This window comes from Gopherus flavomarginatus, chromosome 5 (assembly GCF_025201925.1).
Source record: "Gopherus flavomarginatus isolate rGopFla2 chromosome 5, rGopFla2.mat.asm, whole genome shotgun sequence".
NCBI classification, from domain to species: Eukaryota; Metazoa; Chordata; order Testudines; family Testudinidae; genus Gopherus; species Gopherus flavomarginatus.
In genome coordinates, this window is record NC_066621.1 from 89,670,040 (window position 1) to 89,690,071 (window position 20,032).

The following is a 20,032-nucleotide window of genomic DNA, read 5'->3' on the forward strand; positions in this document are numbered from 1 at the left end:
TCAAGTTTGGTGAACAGTTGACCTACTTTTCTGTGAAGAACTCTTGAGCGAGAGTAAATGTTGAGGTTCCATAAGCAGGGGGAAAAAAAGTTGTAATACCAATTGCACAGGAAAAGGTGAATGGCACTAGAGTTTAGTGATGATTAACAATGCCACATAGCCAGACAATAATGCTGCTATTAAGGAATGTCACAACTTTAAATAAACTTTCTTTAAATTTATACTGAGTTACCTTAGCATTTGAGAACATTATGTGAACAGTGCATCTATACTTTTCCTTTACAAATATTAATGAGATTGAAATAATAAATGGAACATTTTCTTCTTCAGTCATTGAAGACCCTACGCAATTCAGACTTGAAACCATATATTATCTTCATTGCACCACCTTCGCAAGAGCGGCTACGTGCTTTATTGGCCAAAGAGGGTAAAAATCCAAAGGTAATTTAACATTTCTTAGTAAGTGGGCTTTGTTTACAAGTCTGGAGCTCTATTGATAAAGGCAACTCCAAAGAATTTGGCATAAAAAATATTAAGCATTACTATTGCAATCTAAAATATGTAATATGAAAAATGTTAGGCCCAGAGAATTAAATCTAAATATTTAACTTTAGGATCCTATGCCTCATTGAGTGGTGCATTATGTGGGAAGAGAGCAATCTGGTGCTGATCTAGCATGTAGTTGTATGGTAATTTCTCTTTCCTGTCATTTTCCTTTAAAAACAAAAATCTAAATCAAAACAAATTAATTAGTGGGTTTTTTACTGCATACTATCTCATTTACATGTCTCATTTACTGCATACTATCCAGCCTGCAACACTTGGTGGCTTTGAGCAACTGACACTGACATTCTTTTGGGCTTGAAGATCTGCTTTTTAACTTGGGATCAGTTGCTGCTTTAGTGCTTTTACTCCATGCATGCCAAAGAGTCAAGGGTCAAGCTTTGAAGTGCTTAACTCCAGAGCTATGGTGAGCCACCAGTTAAAAATACTTGAATGGGCCAGCAAGCGGGCTTCAACTGTTATTTTCATACTTAAAATTTAAAGAATAAAAAACTAGCAAAGTGTGCAGAGGAAAACAAGAAAAGATTTAAAATATGACAATGACTCATACGGGACAAGTGTAGATTCCTGCTTCAGTTCTATCCATCTCTATAGCCTTCTCCTTTTCTCACGCCACTGTTCACTCTTCTGCCACTTTCCTCTGTGGGTTTGTTTTCCCTAGAAAACCAGCTTGTGTTAAAGACAACCTCGAGCAGTTGTGTTATCTAATATAGTTTTAAAGACAATGTTTTGGTCAGTGTAGATCAGGGTCATGAGTAAACATTACTGGAGCCAGACATTTCCCAAGAGCAGCAGGCATGGAGTTGAACACTACAGCGATGGACTCATGACATTGGAAGTAATTTGCCCAGTCTTAAAGTACAATTAACTTGCATAATTTGTGTGCCTCAATTCTATTGGTTAAAAATGCCTTAGATGTTTTGGGTTTGAAATTCTTTTTTATTACAAACTTAATCTTAGCTTCCTAAGGTGGGTGCACCCCCCCCCTCAGCCGCATATATCCAAATGTCAAATCATATCTGAACAGCAGAAGTAGTTTGCTGAACAGATATGCAGACTGGATGCTATTTTGTAGAATATAAATACGTTTGAAAGCATTTGTAGTTTGCATTAAGACAAAAATACTTTAGGCAAAGACTGTTTAGTAATTTTACTACAATAATACACCAGTCATTGAGAGAGATCTTAATGTATTAATCAGAATCCAAGCTGCAATAGAAAACACCCAGCACATGCCACTGAACAAAGGGATCAGTGTGTGGCACACCAATTGCATGACATTCCTGCATTAAAATTAGAGCGCAAACTAAGTGTTTTACTAGCAGTTTATTGTTTTGGAAGCTTAGTAAAATTAAGATTATGGGAGAAACCCAAAGCTCCAGGCTCTACTAATTCATGTTAATATCTGTTTTGGTTAATTTTAATAGTAATAAAGGGTATCAAAAAAATGAAAATAATAAACTGATTTTAATTAAGAATATTCTGTATGTATAGGATTTCAGACACTATATCTGTGTTAAATATTTGAATTTGAGTGGGAAGAATTCTATGTCTAATTCAAATACTTATGCAAGATGGCTTGTCTTCTGGTTGGACTCTCCATTTTCTGTACATTTTCAGGGTATAGGATTCAGGATTTCAGTTAACAGGTGGACTCATTTGAACAAGTATTTGAATGATCCAAATGCAAGGTTGCACATCTAGAAATAAAGCCATAGGTTGCACAATGTGGGAGACTGTATCTTGGAATGCAGTGATACTAAAAAGGACTTGGTGGTCATGGTCGATAACCAGCTGACAGTGAGCTGTCGGTGCTTTGCTGTAACTAAGAGGGCGTACATGACTGTGGGATACATAAGTAGCGAAATATCAAATATGAATAAGGAGATGATATTATCTCTTTGTGAGACCATTATTGGAGTTCTATGTTCAGGTCTTGGTGTCCACGCCTCAAACGATGTTAAAAATTTGGAACGGGTCACAGAGCTATAAGAATATTTAGTTTTAAATTCAGATTTAATTTTAAACAGGTTTATTTTAAAAAAGAAAAACTTCTAATTTAAATTAAATTAAAAACTAATTTTTTTCAAAAAAAATCAATTTTTATCCACTCTGGCTGTTGGTGATAAGAAAAATAAATATTATTTTCTTGCAAACCATCTCTGTTTTCTTTGATTATTCTCAATGGAGTTACAGGATGGAATATTTTAGTAGTTCTTCGAGTGTTGTCCCTATGGGTGCTCCACTGAAGAATCTATGAATGCTCCACTGTAGGTGCAGCAGCTTCCCCTGCGCCTAGGATTGGAGATATTCATCAACAGTGTCCATTGGACTGCGTATGCACACCTCCCCATCTTGTGCTGTGAACAGGACGTGTATATATAGTGCGGTGCAGTCTGACCACCCCTCAGTTCCTTCACTACCGCCTTTGGCCTGGGATGGAATCTGCAGCAGAGCCTGCTTCTCCTTTTTGACCCTTTATATATAGTGCCTTACCTGTTAGGTTCAGTTTATTTTAGTAATTTCTTCTTCTTTCTTCCTGCCCTCTGCCCTCCCACACCCAAAAAATTTTTTTTCACTTTACCCTACTCATTACTTCATAGCTTAGATTTTCATTTCTCTGCTTCCTGACTGGAAGCTTTTTCCCCTCACCCTTATGCCCAGATCTTCTGAGTTCAAGAGGTGAGTGTCTTGCTGGGTTGCCTTCCCAATAAGAGACAGCCCCCTCAGTGCATTCACTGTCTGGTAGAGGGACGCATCGCACAAAATGTTCCCACTGCCACGATTTTACTGCCAGAACCAGAAGAGACTGGGACATTTCATTATGACTTCTCCTCATGGAGAAAGCACTCCATCAAGAATCAGACCTGGGACTGGACTCTCCCACTGTTCAGCTTTCCCTGCTCTGCAAGTTCATCTGCTGATTCTCATCTCCCATGTCCCTCTAAGAAAGAGTCATCTCTTTCCCACTTTGATAATAAGAAATTATATCCCTCATCAGTCACTGAGATACCACCTACTAGAAAACCATCCCCTGCGAGGTCAGATACCTCAACGTTCTCTGACAGGGGACACAGCTCCAGGGCCCTTCAGAGTACATGAATGTAACAATGGTCTAAAGATCCTAACCAGGCAGACCTACAACCCTGTGTACCGAGCAGTTCTTCAGCTCCACCTGCTGGCTGCTCAGGAGAATGCATCTCTTTCTCAGCATCGATTCATACAACGGTACTGATGATGCTCCTACCTCCTCCCCAAGAATTCAGATACCCTAAAGACGTACTTGTATCTAATATGCCTGAGTCACCATAACTCAAATATGACCTCCCCCCACTTCGACCTTCTTCTCCAGACTCGCAGTGTTCTTCCCTTTCCTCTTCGAGGACGGCACTCTCCCTCAATGACAACGAGGAAGAGGAGGAGTGCTCCATCACTCCTCCTTACTCGAGACAGGAGCAAACAACTTCCTCTACACATCCTCACTATTCACAGTCCACACCTGAACCAGAACTCTGGTATAGACACTGTGGATGCAGCCCCATGTTCCACTCTCTTCACATTGGCCAAACTGGGACCCCGAACCATTTACAAAAGCCCAGTTTGGGAAGCCTCCCATGGAGCAAAGCTTGGAGACCTATACCTTTGCTTTCTCCACCAGTTTCTTGTCCACCAGAGACCGAGCCTCTCCCTGCAGCAGATGAGGAGGAAGAACAAAAGGAGGAAATTCCACTATCACTCCACTTCTTCCCCGATAAGGCTATCATGTGCCCCCCACCACCACAGCTTACAACTTCAAACCTTTCCAGGAGCTATTTCTCAGGATTGCAGACTCCCTCCCCAATCCTTTGGAGGAGGTGAGGGATCAACAACATAAGCTGCTCAGCATCCTGCACACATCCTCCTCCAAAATAGCCCTTTCTATCAATGAGGCCCTTCTCAATCCTGCCAAGGTTCTCTGGCAGACCCCAGCATCCATCCCACCAACTCACCCCACCCCAAATTCCCTGGTTCCTATGCCAGAAAAAGGACACCAATACCAATCTCGACTAGCACACCATGCCAGAGACTGGAAACAATTGGACTTGTTCAGTCATAAATCTTATTCATCTGCTACTCTCCAATTCTGTATATCCAGTTACGAGGCTCTCATGGCTAAGTATAATTACATCAACTATTCTAAAATACAGGAACTCTATCAAGACCTTCCTGATGACAATAAAGAACAACTCCAGGCACTCGTAGCTGAAGGACACCTTTTGGCCCACACAGCTCTGCAAGCCTCTTTAGACACTGCAGATACCACTGCCTGCTCCATTGCAACTGCCGTTGTAATGAGATGGACATCATGGCTGCACCTCTTGGGCTTTCTTAAAGAGATACAAAGCACCACTGAAGGCCTACACTTTTCAGGGCCCCAAACTATTATGCAGAGTACGGATGATTCCCTTCACTCGCTTAAGGACTCCAGAGCAACCCTCCAGTCTCTGAGCATTTACACTGCAGCGCCAAAGAGACGCCCAAGAAAGTACCAACTCCTTCCATGATCCCAACCACTGTAATACACCTCCCAGCAACAGTACGATACCCAACAACGTTGACAGAAGCTCCCTACCAAATGCAGACATACAACTCCACAGGATGCTATTTGTCACGCACCTCCACCCAAACAGCTATTTTGGAAGTGTGGTTGATGTGACGGGGTTCCCAGGGTGCAACCTAAACTGTGGGACCGCTGAGCCCCTCTTCTGTGATGCAGTTGGCAAGCTACAAACCTCTGGCAGGTGGTGCATAGACATCCACAGCCAGGGACACAACCAACTGAGTTACATGAAGGCTTCTCCCAGCCATTCATGAATCAAAAATAGAGAGGCTCCAGCCAGTTCCACCCAGCATTGCACCTCAGAACTGTACCATCTTGCCCTGGTCAGAAGCCTAACCAGTGTAAGTTCATTATCCAATCTGCCCTCCCTCTAAGTGGAGGTTGAGCTCTGAGTTGAGCTTTCCCAAGCACTTCAACCAAATTACACTGTTTTAGGTAAAATATAAAACAGATTTATTAACTACAGAAAGCTAGATTTTAGTGATAAGTAGTAAGCGTAGAGATCAAAGTTGGTTATCCTAAGAAATAAAAGTAAATTTGCAATCCGAGTTCTATAAACTAAACAGGATTTGAATCAAGCAGTATCTCACTCTGATAGATGGTACAAATAGGTCACAAAACTTCAATACACAGGCTGGAACTCTCCTCCAGCCCAGGGCCACCCTCGCCAGTTCAGTCTTTGTCTTCCAGCTGTTTCCAGGTGGTGGTGTGCGGGGAGTGAGGCCAAGTCACTGTGTCACTTCCTCTCTTTATAGTTTCTTCCAACTCGCTGGAAAGATCTATGCTTGTGACATGGTAGGGGGAGGGGGTCCACCCCCATTGGTCAAGTATTCTCCATTGCCTATGTGCTCTCTCTGAGAAGTTTCCATTGTATACAGTTTCTGGGATAGTGGATTATCTTTAATGGGCCATCAGCATGTCTGGCTACTCCATTGTTGTGCCTGAAAGGCTGGTTGTGGGTGTTCCCAACCTCCCAACATATTTCAGTAATACACGCAGCAGAACTTAATAACTTCACATACAATGATAGCACATATAATCCAACTGGATATTAATGTTCAGCAGATCAAGACTTTCAAAATGATACCTCACAAGGCATACGTTGTACAAAACATAATTATGACAGTGGTGAATATGGGGGTTCCAGGGTGTTTCTTTAAGGTACAGAGTGCCACAGTTGACTGAGAAGCCTTCCTCTGTTTGTCACATCAGCCATCTTCAACATCCCCCTGATTGGCAACCAATGTAGCCCTATTCTTTCCATCACAGAGGCTAACTACTCGGACCAGTGAGTCATAGAGATCTGGAAAGGATACTCCATCCAGTTCGTATCTATCCCACCCCATCTCTCTTCTGGGACCCTTCTCACAAACCCACCCTACAAGAAGAAATAAATGACTAGGAGCTATAGAACCGGCTCCGTTCCAGCAGGTAGGGAAAGGGTTTTTACTCATTATTTTCTGATCCAATCCAGCGGATAGAGCCTGAATCTAGACCTTTGAAACCTAAACAAGTTCGTCAAACTGGAACACTTTTTCAGATGGTTATCATCGCCACCATCATCCCAGCACTGGAACAGGGGGGACTGGTTCTTGGCCCTCAACCTCCAGGATGCATATTTTCATATCACAATACACCCTGCCCATAGATGGTTCCTCCGGTTCATCATGGGGACCAGGTACTGCCCTTTCCACTGTCGACAGCTCCTTGTGTGTTCTCCAAGGTCCTTACAGCAATTGCTGCCTCCCTACACAAGAGGGCATCGTCATCTTTCCATACTTGGACTATAGTCTCAAACCCCCATCCGAAACCAATGCCCTTCACACCATCCGTATAATGGATCTTTTCTCAAGCCTCAGCCTTCGCATAAACTTACAGAAATCTACACTGACATCTGTGCAACATCTAGAGTTCATTGAGACCATAACTGGATGCCATACAAGTCAGAGCCTTCCTCCCAGCTTAGATTCTCAGTGATAGTCAATCTTGTATCCAAGGTCAGAACCTGCCCCCAGATCTCAGCCAGGAGATGTCTCCAGCTGCTCGGTCACATGGTGGCGGCCACCTTCATGGTGAAGTATACACATTTACACATGCAGTGTCTTCAGGCATGGCTATGTACAGTCATGTCCCTCACAGACAGCCCACACAAACCCCTTTCCATGCCCATGATGGTCAAGGACTCATTACTCTGGTAGACTTAACCCAAAAATGTCTCTGTCTGGATTCCTTTCCTGCAGCCAGCACCATCCATGATTCTAGCAACTGATGTCTCCTTGATTGGTTGGGGAGCATACCTTTGCAACCATATAGTCCAAGGCAGATGGTCTTTCACCGAATCCGCCCAGCACATCAACCTCCTGGAGCTACGGGCAATCTGAAATACCTACCGACCTTTTCTCCCACTGATCGCACATCACACCATCAGAGACATGACCGACAATATCACCTGCATGTTGTACATAAACAGGCATGGCGGAGAGAGATGCCACTCTTTCTATGCTTGGAGGTACTGAAATTATGGAATTGGTGTATCCAACACGGCATCACTATCTCAGGCACATATTTCCCTGGACACCAGAACACCATTGCAGATCATTAAGCAGGCAATTCTCCCGTGATCACGAGTGGGAACTGGATACGCAAGCCCTTCAGCACGTCTTCAGCTGCTGGGAATCACACACCATAGATATTTTCCATTGTGGCAAAAACACCTGCTGCCCTCAATTTTCCTCGAGCAGGACTAGGACACAGATCCCTGGATGACTCATTCCTCCTCACATGGGATGCTCTGGTACTCTATGCCTTTCCTTTTCTGTTCTGTGTACTCCACAAGATACAGAGGGACCAGGCCCAAGTCATCCGTATAGCTCTGACATGGTCATGACAAGTCTGATGTACGTACCTCCTTTACGGAAGTATGCCCTCCAATGTCTCTTTGCCTGACTCAGCAACTCCTTTCTCAGGGTGTGGATCGCATTTTCAATCCCAATCCACAGCTGCTCCATATCAAAGCATCGCTCCTCCATGGTTCCAGGATTCAGAAATTACCTGTTCAGAAGCAGTTAAACAAGTACTCTTGAACCACAGACATGACACAGCTAGACGCACTTACCTCCATAAATGGACTAGGTTCTAATGCTGGTGTCTCCCCTATTAGGTCGACGCAATGCTCATTACCACTTATCCTGGACTATATTTTACACCTAAAATGATCAGGATTATCCACCAGCTCCATCTGTGTGAATTTGGCAGCTATCACGACCTTTCACTGCCACATAGATGGCCACTCTGTCTTCACTCACCCACTCATGAAATGTTTCCTAAAGGGCTTCCAAAATATTTACTCTCACATATGGGATCCAACCCTTGCTTGGAACCCCTGCCTTGTTCTGTGCTCTTACAAGACCACGATTCAAACCAATAGCAATGTGTTCCTGGGTTCATTTATCTATGAAAAAGGCATTTCTTGTCACAATCACCTCTGCCCAATAGGTCAGTGAAATTGCAGCCCTTGTGGCATACCCCCTGTACAAAGTTTTTCACAAAGACGAGGTTACTCTGTGTCTGCATCCTAAATTTTTACCCAAGGTACCATCCTCTTTCCATCTCAATCAATCCTATCCACCTTCCTTGCTTCTTCTCAAAGCCTCACAGTAACCAACAGGATTGCATACCCTCTATGTCAGATGAACATTAGCTTTCTACTTGGACAGAACTAAACCCTTCTGAAAATCATCATGCTAATTCCTCTCAATGGCCAAAGGTGCAGCCATCTCTAAGGAAGGCCTTTCAAAATGGATCTCTCAGAGTATACATCAGTCCTACCCAACTACATAATTGACAGCCTCCTCCTGGAACTAGAGCACGTTCCACCTGCTCACTCTTCATCTCTGTTGTTTTCCTCAATAATACCCTGATTATTGACTTTTGCAAAGCGGCCACATGGCCATCAGCAGACACTTTTGCCCATCCTTATACCGTTACTCAGGATGCCTCAGCAGATTGTGTCTTATCATCTGCAGTAAATACCGCTCTGAAGCCCCAGCCTTCTAATTAGGGTTCCTGCTTTCCAGTCACCTACAGTGGAGCACATCAATTGAGGGACATCAATTGAGGAAGAAGAGCAGATTACTCCCCCTATGCAGTAACTTAGCTTCTTCAAAATATGTCCCTGTGGGTACTCCACTACCTACCCTCCTCCCCTCTGCATCAGAGCTGAAACGTTAGCTCTGCTACAGAGAAGGAACTGGGAGCAGTCAGACCACACAGCGCTATATATACATCCCGCTCATGGTGCAAGATGGAAGGTGTGCATGTGCAATCTGATGGGCACTGCTGATGAAGATCTCTGATCCCAGGGGCACAGGGTGCTGCCACACCTACAATGGAGCACCTATAGTGGGTCATATTTTGAAGAACCTCTATTATTGCACAGGGTGAGTAACCCTCTCTTTTGTGGAAGCTTCTGTTCTAGCTTTTCCGGAAAAATACTTTGTTGTTTGGGTTTTTTTAATTAAAGCCTAACAAAAATCAGGTTTAATCCTAAAATCTCTTTTAGGCCCCTTTGAAAATCCCTGCCTTACTACTTATCTCAAGTATCATAGGGAAACAATATTTTTTGCCATAGTTAATGCTGCACTGGAACAAGCACAGAAAGCTTTGAGAAATGTCATGCTTCTGTAATCTGTTTACACTGATAAAAATCCTGAAGTAAAATGATCCCATTCCACTGCTAACTTCCTTCCCAGTTCTCCTTCTGCCTCTTACCTGGACATTCATTTCCAGCTCACCTGCAATTTTCCTGCTTTACTGCCACCTGCTCTTTCATTCCTCTGGAACTCCTCTTCTGTTTTTATTGCAACATTTACTAGATGTTGAACTAGTTTCAGCAACTCTGCATTGTGTGGCTCTTAACATTTCCTCATTATCCTGGTGTGTTTTTTACGGTAACTCTTATCATGAGGCCTCTGTCCCTTGTCTCTTCCTGTAGGTTTTTTTTGTTTTTTAAAGATGAGCATATTTTAAATGTTTTTCTAAACTCTGTTTTAATTCTTGTAATAATGTATTGTTACATGTTCAAAATCATGGTGGTTCTTCGAGAGATGTCCCTGTGAGTGCTCCACTCCAGGTGTTCTTGCATCCCTGCGCCTTCACTCTGAGATTTTTGCAGCAGTACTCATACTGGCAACGCATTTGCAGAGCCTGCCCCCCGGCCGCTCGGAGTATACCTTAATAGTACGCATGTGTGGCTGATCTCCTCAGTTCCTTTTCTACTATCCCTGGCCTGAGACGGAGCTCAGCAGACTAACTAAGAACTTTCTTCTTCTCGTTAAAATTACCCTTCTAGTTAGTTTGTTGTTAGTTTATTAGTAGTAGTTACCCTTTTCTCTTTTAAAAAAAAAAAAAATCTTCGTTTCTGTCAGCAGCTGCTTCTGACATGCTGGGCTCCTCTGGCTTTAAGCACTGCTCTAGCTGCAAGGAGCCTATCCTCCTGTCAGATGCGCATTCACAATGTATAAAATGTTTGGGGGAGACCCACATTTCCCAAAAATGTGCCCACTGCAGCAAACTTAGTTCCAGGGCACGGAAGGACAGGGAGCTTAGACTAAATCTACTGCTTCTTCAGAGATCCCTAGGGTCAGCTTCAGACCCAGGTGCTGACTCTAGCTTCGCTGCCTACCACAGCCGCCTCCCCCTCCTCCTGCCTCAAAGAAAACAAAAAAAAACTTCGAAAAGAGGGCACCTTCGGTCATCTATGAAGGAAACCCTGCGGGATAAGCTGTCTCCAGGCAGGTCTACTGCCTCCCTCCCACTGCTTCCTCGCTTGAATACATTTCACACATCACGCTCCTCCGGCACCGTGCAAAACCTGCCTGCGGCTGCAGCGCAAAATTCCAGTGCTGAGGCTTCAGGCTTCCAGTTGCCTTCCTCTCTTCTGGCACCATTCGGCGCCGGGACGGATGCGGTGCTGACATATCAGGACCTGCCTGACCGCCCACAGGCCGATAGTGCCAGAGCTGGTTCTGGGAGATCAATGACACCCACTGAGCTGACCAGCAGTGATTTGAGGCTCAAAACACCAGTGCAGAGGAATTTTTCCTCTCAGCAGATTCCTCCTGCACAGCCTTCACCTCACACAGAACCCTCAGCACTGCAATTTACTCAATCAAGGGACCTCCTCGTGTCACCTACCCTGCAGTCACCCCTACTGAATGCATACTTCTCTCCAATGGCTGACTCAGGGTCTGCACAGCCTTCCTCCAGTGATAAGGAAGCTGGACCACAAGGGGATTTTTCATCCTATCAAGATTCCCATCCTCAGACCCCTGTCAGCAGAGATCACAGAAAAATTACCTCATTCTACTCTCAAGATCCTGCTCCATGGTGTGTGAACCCCTGGATGGCACCACCTATGCCCTTCCCACTGCCATGGCAATATTGGGCCCCATGGGCAGCGTATGCTCAAGAACACACTCGCTACTCCACCTCGACCAGACGCAACACCTGCCTAGCATCACCAGCTGACGTACCTGCCACTGACACACAACACCAGGGAGCATTGTCACAACTGCAGGATCAATCACATCCTGCTCCTATTCCAGTAGACCCAGAGGTACCACCTGAAGAAGCTTTGCTTCTCCTTCCCACATCATCTTGGGATGACTTCTCACAATTTCAAGATCTCTTTAAAAGAGTTGCTAGTGAGTTGAGAATTAACTTGGCGGAGGTCCCAGAACAGCAGCATGAGCTAACAGACATCCTACAGCCCTCTTCTTCCTCTAGGGTTGCATTACCAATCAATGCAGCCCTTTTAGAACCTGGTAAGGCCATCTGGCAGACCCCTGCTACAAGGCTACCTACCTGTAAATAAGCAGATCACAAGTACTTCATCCCTTCTAAGGGCCCTGAATTCCTTTTTACCCATCCAGCGCCAAACTCATTAGTAGTAGACGCGGCCAAACTGCAGTATTCCTGCTCCACCCCATCCAACACTGGGACCTCCTTGGACGTAAAGTATATGCATCTTCAACGCTACAGTTTCGTATTGCTAATTACACTGCAGTTCTCGCAAAATATAACCACAAAAACTGTAACAAATTCATGGACTTTATTGAGGACATTCCAGATTAAAAGAAGCAACAATTCACTGCTTTAGTCTCTAAGGGACAAATCATATCACGTACCGCTCTTCAAGCAGCCCTGAATTAAGCCAATACTGCAGCAAGATCCGCCGCCACAGCAGTGGTCATGCGCTGAGGTTCATGGCTCTCCTCTTCCTTTCCATGAGAGGTCCAGAGTACCATTGCAGATCTTCCCTTTGATGGTGACAAACTCTTTGCTTCTACCACGAATGACATACTTCATTCAATGAAGGACTCAAGGGCAACCCTCAGGTCTTTAGGAATCCAAACCACTATGACCAGAAGGCGACAATATAGATTTCAACCTTACCACCGTCCACGCTACCCTGCATATACACAGCACTTCCATAGGTCACGGGAGCAACAACAGCAACGCCAGAGACCCAGATACCAGCGTTGTCGTCTCAATTCTTCGGTAACACCTCAACTCCCTCCAACTAATAAGCAGATTTGAAGTTTTGGTCGAGGACCTAGAACACAATGTTCCCACTTCAGCGCTTACACCCCATGTCCCTGTTTTTGGACACCGCCTACAGCCATTCTCCCACCAATGGCAGAGCATTACCACTGACAAGTAGGTTATAGAGCTCGTCACAAATGGCTACTCTAGTCCCTTCCTCTCCTTGCCTACCACCCACCCACCCTCCCGACCCCTCTCATGAGCCACTACTCTTCCAAGAAGTACATCATCTCCTTTAGGTGGGAGCAGTGGAACTTGTGCCTGAACAACACAGAGGGAAGTGTTTTTATTCCCATTATTTCTTAATAGAAAAGAAAACTGGGGGATGACGACTGATCCTCGATCTCAGGCGGCTCAACAAATTTATCAAAAAGCAAACGTTCAAGATGGTTACTTTCACCACCATAATCCCAGCGCTGGAGCAGGGCAATTGGTTTTCAGCCCTCGACCTACAGGATGCCTGTTTTCATGTCACTATACATCCGGCCCACAGATGTTTCTTTCGTTTTCCCCTTGGCTCGACACATTTTCAATACAGGGTTCTACCCTTCAGACTTTCCACCGCCCCCTGGGTTTTATCCAAGCTCCTAGCAGTAGTCCCTACCTACCTCAGGAAACAAGGGGTCATATTATTTCCTTACCTCGATGATTGCCTCCTCAAAGCCTTGACATTCATCAGACCTCTCCGATTCACTCATCTCACTGTTGATTGTTTCCTATCTCTTGGCCTACAAACAAACAAAAACAAATCCACATTATGCCCTATCCAGCACCTGGAGTTTATAGGAGCGCACCTTGACTCCCGAACAGGGTTGGCATCTCTCCCACCCGACCAGTTCAACACCATAAAACTTCTGGCCTCAAAACTTCGCAACACACCCCAGGTCACTGCCCGAGGCTGCCTACAACTACTGGGCCACATGGCCGTGTGCACTTTCGTGGTCTAAAACGCACGCCTGCACATGAGGTGCTTACAAGCTTGCTTGGCCACGGTTTACAAACCTAACGTGCACTCTCTAAACAAGCCTCTCCATACCCTTCCGAGTCAGACTTTATACTATGGTGGAGAGTTCCTTCCAACCTCTGCTCTGGTGTCCCCTTTCTCCAGAACACTCCATCCCCGATAATGACTACCAATGCATCCCTCACAGGGTGGGGTGCCCGCATGTCTCACCACACAGTCCAGGGGCTATGGTCTTCCACCGAAACCTCCCTGCACATAAATGTCCTAGAACTTCGAGCCATACGCAATGCCTGCCATCACTTCCTCCCACTAATCAGGAATCAATATGTACGCATAACAGACAACATTGCCTGCATGTTCTATGTAAACAGGCAGAGAGGAGCTCACTCTCACTCGCTCTGCACAGCGGCTATGAAGCTCTGGAATTGGTGCCTTGTGAACAACATCCGCATATCGGTTGCCTATCTTCCCGGAGTTCTGAATACCACAGCGGACGAATTAAGCAGACGCTTTCCCTGGGATCATGAGTGGGAGATAAACAAGTCAATCATCCGTAACACATTTCGCATTTGGGGTCATAAACCTTTTTGCAACTGTGAAAAACACCAAATGTCCCAAAGTTTGCTCCAGAGCAGGACTCGGCAAACATTACCTGGGAGATGCATTTATGGTCGCATGGCAACGGAACTTACTCTACACTTTTCCCCCCATACCGATTCTCCACAGAGTTCTCACAAAGATATGAACAGATTGTGCCACGGTGATCTTGATTGCCCGTCGTGGCTCAGACAACCGTGGTTTCCGTTCCTCACCAGAATGTCAATTTGACCACCAATCTCGTTGCCCCTCATTCTGAACCTCTTAATTACAACAACACGGCCGATTTCTTCACCCTAATCTGTCCATGCTTCACCACAAAGCCTGGTACCCACATGGTTCTCCGAAAACGAGCTAGCTTGCTCTGACCAAGTTCAAAGAGTGCTCCTACACAGCAGAACACAATATACTCGCACCACCTATCTCCGAAAGTGGAAGTGATTCACACAATGGTGTTCAGCTAAACAACTTTCTCCCATGTCAGTACCCCTCCTGCTCATACTTGACTATCTATTGGACATTAAGCAATCTGGCCTTTCTTTCAGCTCCATCAGAGTCCACTTAGCTGTTATTACAACCTTTCATGACAGAATCGACAATACCTCTGTCTTTGCTCATCCGATCACCAAGCGTTTCCTCAAGGGACTCCAAACCCTATACCCAAACATTAAACCGCCTACCCCTCTGTGGGACCTTCATTTAGTATTATCCTGCCTAACTCAACAACCATTTGAGCCACTAGCCACCTGCTCCCTTTTACACCTCTTTATGAAAACAGGATTTTTAGTGGCAATTACCTCCACCAGAAGGGCAGGAGAAATAGCAGCCCTTATGGCAGATCCACCATATACACTATTTTTCAAGGACAAGGTTACCTTTAGATTACACCCCAAATTTCTTCCAAAGGTTCACTCATTCCACATTAATGAGCCAGTACACCTACCGACTTTCTTTCCAAAACCACATGCAAACTCTTTTGAAGCCACAATACATACGTTAGATGTACGCAGAGCCTTGTCCTTCTATTTGGATAGAACCAAACCTCTTAGAAGCTCTTCTAGACTTGTTGTCTCCATCACAGAGCGTTCCAAAGGGATACCTATTTCTACCCAGAGACTTTCAAACTGGATCTCTGACTGCATCTAACTGTGCTATCAGATAAAACAAGTTACACCTCCAGACTCCATCAGAACTCCTTCCACTAGATGTGTAGCTACCCTACCTCCTTGAGATACACTGCTTTTAAGTCACCTGCAGTGGAACCACCCACAGGGACATCTCTCGAAGAAGAAGAGGAAGTTACTCACCGTGTGCTGTAACTGACATTCTTTGAGATGAATGTCCCTGTGGGTGCTCCACTATCCACCCTCCTCCCCTCTACTTTGGAGTTGGGGTAGCCTCCGTTGCAGAGAAGGAAATGAGGAGACCAGCCACACATGCGTACTATTACGATATACTCAGAGTTGGGAGGCAGGTTCTGTGCATGTGTGGCCAGTACGAGTACTGCTGCAAAAATCTCCGAGCGAAGGCGCAGGGACGTACCAACACCTGAAGTGGAGCACCCACAGGGACACTCATTTTGAAGTACATCTGTTACTGCACAGGGTGAGTAACCTCCTCTTCCTATTTCTGTAATGTAATCTAAATTTTAATCTAAATAAAGTATCTCAGCACTATCTCTTTCACATCACTGGTTTGGTTTTTGTTGTGTTTTGGGATTTTTTGTTTAAATTAATGAGAATTTGGCTCAGACATCACTTTGGCACTTCTGAAAATCTTACCCTTTATTTTATATGAAACATTTTCTTTTTTTTCCTCTTATTTGGTTCCTTCGAGCATTTATTTGCTGGACAATTAATTGCAATAATTATTCTATCATTTTCCTTTTGTGTATTTAAACATTTTTTTCACTCAATACTGCATCATCATCTAGTGATGCAATAAGACTGGGCATGATCAGTGGAATTTCCTGACCAACTACTGCTAAAGACTTCTAAAGTCTTTTAGAACACACATAACAAAAGTACCAAATTTTGGATAGTTATTAAAATGCACCAAAATGTCTCGTGTCTTGCCCTTATTAAAATACATGGCTGCTGTAAAAATATTTGTTGTTGTAGTACAGTTTCATACGTTTTTAACCATTGTGTGTGGAATTAAATTTTTCTAGTCCTCTGTAGCAGTTTCCAGGCCAAACTTGCCTGTGCCATAAAAATTGGGTACAAGACCTTACAATCCCCTAATGAATAGTTTTATACTATTTTTTCACAGTGAACGTTTAAGTGGAGTGTGTGTATGTACATTATAATTATACCACATAAATTAATTCCTCCTATGTTTTCATTACAGCCAGAAGAACTAAGAGAAATCATAGAGAAGACCAGAGAGATGGAACAGAACAATGGCCATTACTTTGACACAGCGATTGTGAATTCTGATCTTGATAAGGCATATCAGGAGCTACTTCGTTTAATAAACAAACTTGACACGGAACCTCAGTGGGTGCCATCCACCTGGTTACGGTGAAAAAGAACAGTTCTAAGGGACAAGCAGACTTCTATCCAGCAGTCTGTCAAAGGGAGATTGCACATGACTCAATACAACTTAAATAGTAGGTGGCAGTGTGAGCTCTAGACCTCTGTGGGTGCACCCGTTAATAGTTGGTGTATTAGTGAAGAAAATCCAGTAGGCAGTTCATGAACAGAATGATGTACTGATTAAACATTGTCTGGGTTTTCTTCTCATCTTTGGACTAGAAATGGAAGCTCTAAACAAGCCAGTACAATTTTTAACAATTTAACTAGCCTTTCTAGCAGCTGCTTTACCTTTTCTATCTACAATCACCTTTAAAAACTAAAGATTTTAAATGTATGTATATATACAGTCCATGTTGTCATATAGTTATAAATATTATTTAACACTGTTAACTTAATGACCTTGTGGCCCATGATAGTAGTTTGTGAATATACCTTTTACAAAAACACTGGGCAGAGAAATAATCTACATGAGACACTAAGGTTTATATGAGATTCTCCCCTTTTAAAAATACACAGAATAAGGTGCCACTTTGGTCTGAAGCTGCCTGGTTAGGCTTGAATTTATTTTTTTAATTATTTACATTCCACTTTCTGAGAGCACTGTAATTTGGAAAATGTGTATAATGTAAATATTTCAACCCTTTGTGTCTTTTTAGTCAGACTTTGTAAATCAAATTTGACTGCACATTAACCTTAGGTCCAATGAAAAAGGAATATGTACTGATCTTTTAGATGTGATATTTTTATGGAATTTTGTTTTTCATCAGTTGATTTGGGAGCCATTGCTCCCCACAGATTTGTAGAGATGTTTAGAAGGCAGAGGTTATATTTTTATTAAAAAAAGACATTCTTATAAAATGTGCGGTTTTAAAAAAAAATCTTCCTGATAATGTAAACAGTTCTTATGCTTCTAACATAAAGGATACTGACTGAGTGGGCAGTTGTGGTTAGTGTCTTTTTATTTTTGGCCCTGGTATGTCTTGTGGCTAATGGTCCTACATGTAACTAACTGGAATTAAAACTGCTGAATGTAGCTACTGTAAGTAAACCAGTAACCTTACTGAAAGAACTTGAGAAATGGAAACACGTGTATTGCCAGGTCTATATCCTAGCATGTTCTAAGTTCAGCAGCTGTCAAATCTGCAGCAGGGCTATTCCAAGTATTGAAATGAAATAATGTTACCTTTAGCTTTTATTTGTTTTGGGGGAAGCATGAACAGTCTTGAATGTGAATGTTTATTCTCTTCTTGTTTAGCCACAGTGTTTCCTTGTTCCCACAGTTAAACACTGGAGTTATGTCAATGTGTAGCTGAATTCAATGTAACAGTGAGGAATGAAATTTAGTTTTTCAGGCTTGTTTTGTGTATATATTTTCTTCAAAGAACAAATCCAAGCAAAACTCTTTCACCTTCTGTGTGGCCATAGCTGAATGAAGCGCTCTAGGCTGCACAGAGAATGAGTATAAACGGTTGTTTTAAGTCACTTTTAATACACTATCATTCTTGTAGCGCAGGGTGAAATATAGTACAATCTCGGTCTGCAGTTAACCTAGAAGACCCCCAGCAAGTTGGTTGCCTATGGAGAGGAGTTACATGCTGTTCATTTGGGTTTTAGAACCACAGTACATATTATCTTAGTGAATAGACTTAAGATTCTTCTCTGGCATAGCATGTTCACCAACATACCTCCAGCAAGGCAGGTGTTGGAAGACTGAAATGAACTGCATATCATATTTGGGCCAACAGCTAGCATGTTACTAAATTAGCTCTGAGTCAAGTATTCAAAGTAGTGGCTCCCTGCCTTACATTGCAGGTGCATTAACTCTTGAGTTTTGTAACTGTCTCACACCAGACTGGGGGGCTACACCATTATCTATCAATTCTGCCCTTCCAAGTTTAGCTTTTTTTTTTTCTTTTTACAACCTAAGAGATGTAATCTACAGTCAGTTGAGAGAGTGAAAAGTTGTTAAAGTGCAATCTTTAGAAAGGCATCTTTAAAGGTGTCACAGGTGAATTATCAAAATTTCACTATTACTGAAGCCTGACACATTCAGTGTTACGTTGTGTTATTAAATAATGCTGTGAATGCTGGTAAATCTCACCCCCTTCTTTCCTACCCTTCCCCTGAATTTCCTCAGAAGACTTTGAACAGGCTTTGGAATGCAGTAGGTTGTGAGATGTTTAGTTTTACCTTCTTTGTTTTTGAAGTATGCAGGGAGTGTTGTGGTATTTCACAGAGATCCATTTATGGAAGTGAAATGATCAAGACCATAGGAGTCAGTGTTGGCTTTGTATCCAATTACGTGGGCATGCTGGAGCAGCACTGAGGAACAGACCTGGCTCACTGAACTGACTGATACCTAGCTGCGCTCTGTATCTAGCACCAGTTTTAGAGATTGACCCTGAATTTCCTGAACATGGAGTAAGCAGGAAAGCATTTTCTACCATTTTGTCATGAAGGAAGTGTCCTTTCAGTCCCCTCAGGGGGTAAAAGAATAAAACAGACTTGAATACTGGAAGAAAATACTGGGCATTGTCAGCTGTTGAATAGCCAGCTGAAAGGGGAAGGTATCTTCATTTTTACCAATCCAGATTAATTAAAAAAGTGTTCTTTAATTCAGATAAAACCAAATATTGACAAGGATTATGAATAGGTGTATAATATAAGATGTGGACTTGACAATTAAGAACTTTACTGTGACCTGTGGTTAGCCCCAACTTGTACTTCTGTATCATGTATCTGCACTCTGTATTTGGAGAGCTCATAAACTGCACACTATGTAAAAAAAAATGTAAACTATTTAGACAAAATAAATCACAATTTTTATCTGACATAGCTACTCTTGAAATCTCTTCTGCCATTGCTCAGCAAGCATATAGCAAAGGCTGCTTTGGGCTTGAACGTAAATGCTTAAGTATTTCAATTGAAGAGTTCCATTCTTCTGTAATGTTTTTAAAAGCACTAAGTGCCCCTTAAGACACTTGTTAGTTTGAGCTTAACTGTGTGGGCACAGCTCAGGGGCATGCATGTAGCTGATAGGAAAGACTGCAAATTAGGGCTGTGCTCATAGTCAGGTGGGAACTGAAGCCCAGCAGCAGCTACACACACACCCCCCAGGCTTGAGGTTCCAACTCCCCAGAGCTCTAGCTGTAATCCTGTACAGTA

The 20,032-nt window shown here is 43.3% G+C and overlaps 1 protein-coding gene and 1 long non-coding RNA gene across 6 annotated transcripts in view; one reads left to right on the forward strand and one right to left on the reverse strand.

The window, feature by feature from the left end:
• LOC127051379 (uncharacterized) overlaps nt 1–16,667 on the reverse strand; it is a 72,643-nt gene extending 55,976 nt beyond the window's left edge. For both annotated transcript variants that reach the window (XR_007774490.1, XR_007774489.1), the window contains exons 1-2: nt 13,411–16,667; nt 8,070–8,215 (exon numbers count right to left, since the gene is read on the reverse strand). This is a non-coding gene — a long non-coding RNA (uncharacterized LOC127051379). The remainder of the gene's footprint in view (nt 1–8,069; nt 8,216–13,410) is intronic.
• The window catches only part of PALS1 (protein associated with LIN7 1, MAGUK p55 family member), a 126,323-nt gene extending 108,516 nt beyond the window's left edge, over nt 1–17,807 (forward strand). For all 4 annotated transcript variants that reach the window (XM_050953508.1, XM_050953507.1, XM_050953511.1 and 1 more), the window contains 2 exons: nt 331–441; nt 16,680–17,807. In XM_050953508.1, coding sequence (XP_050809465.1) covers nt 331–441; nt 16,680–16,856 — 288 coding nt within the window. In that variant the 3' untranslated portion in view covers nt 16,857–17,807. The remainder of the gene's footprint in view (nt 1–330; nt 442–16,679) is intronic.
• Nucleotides 17,808–20,032: the final 2,225 nt, after the last annotated feature.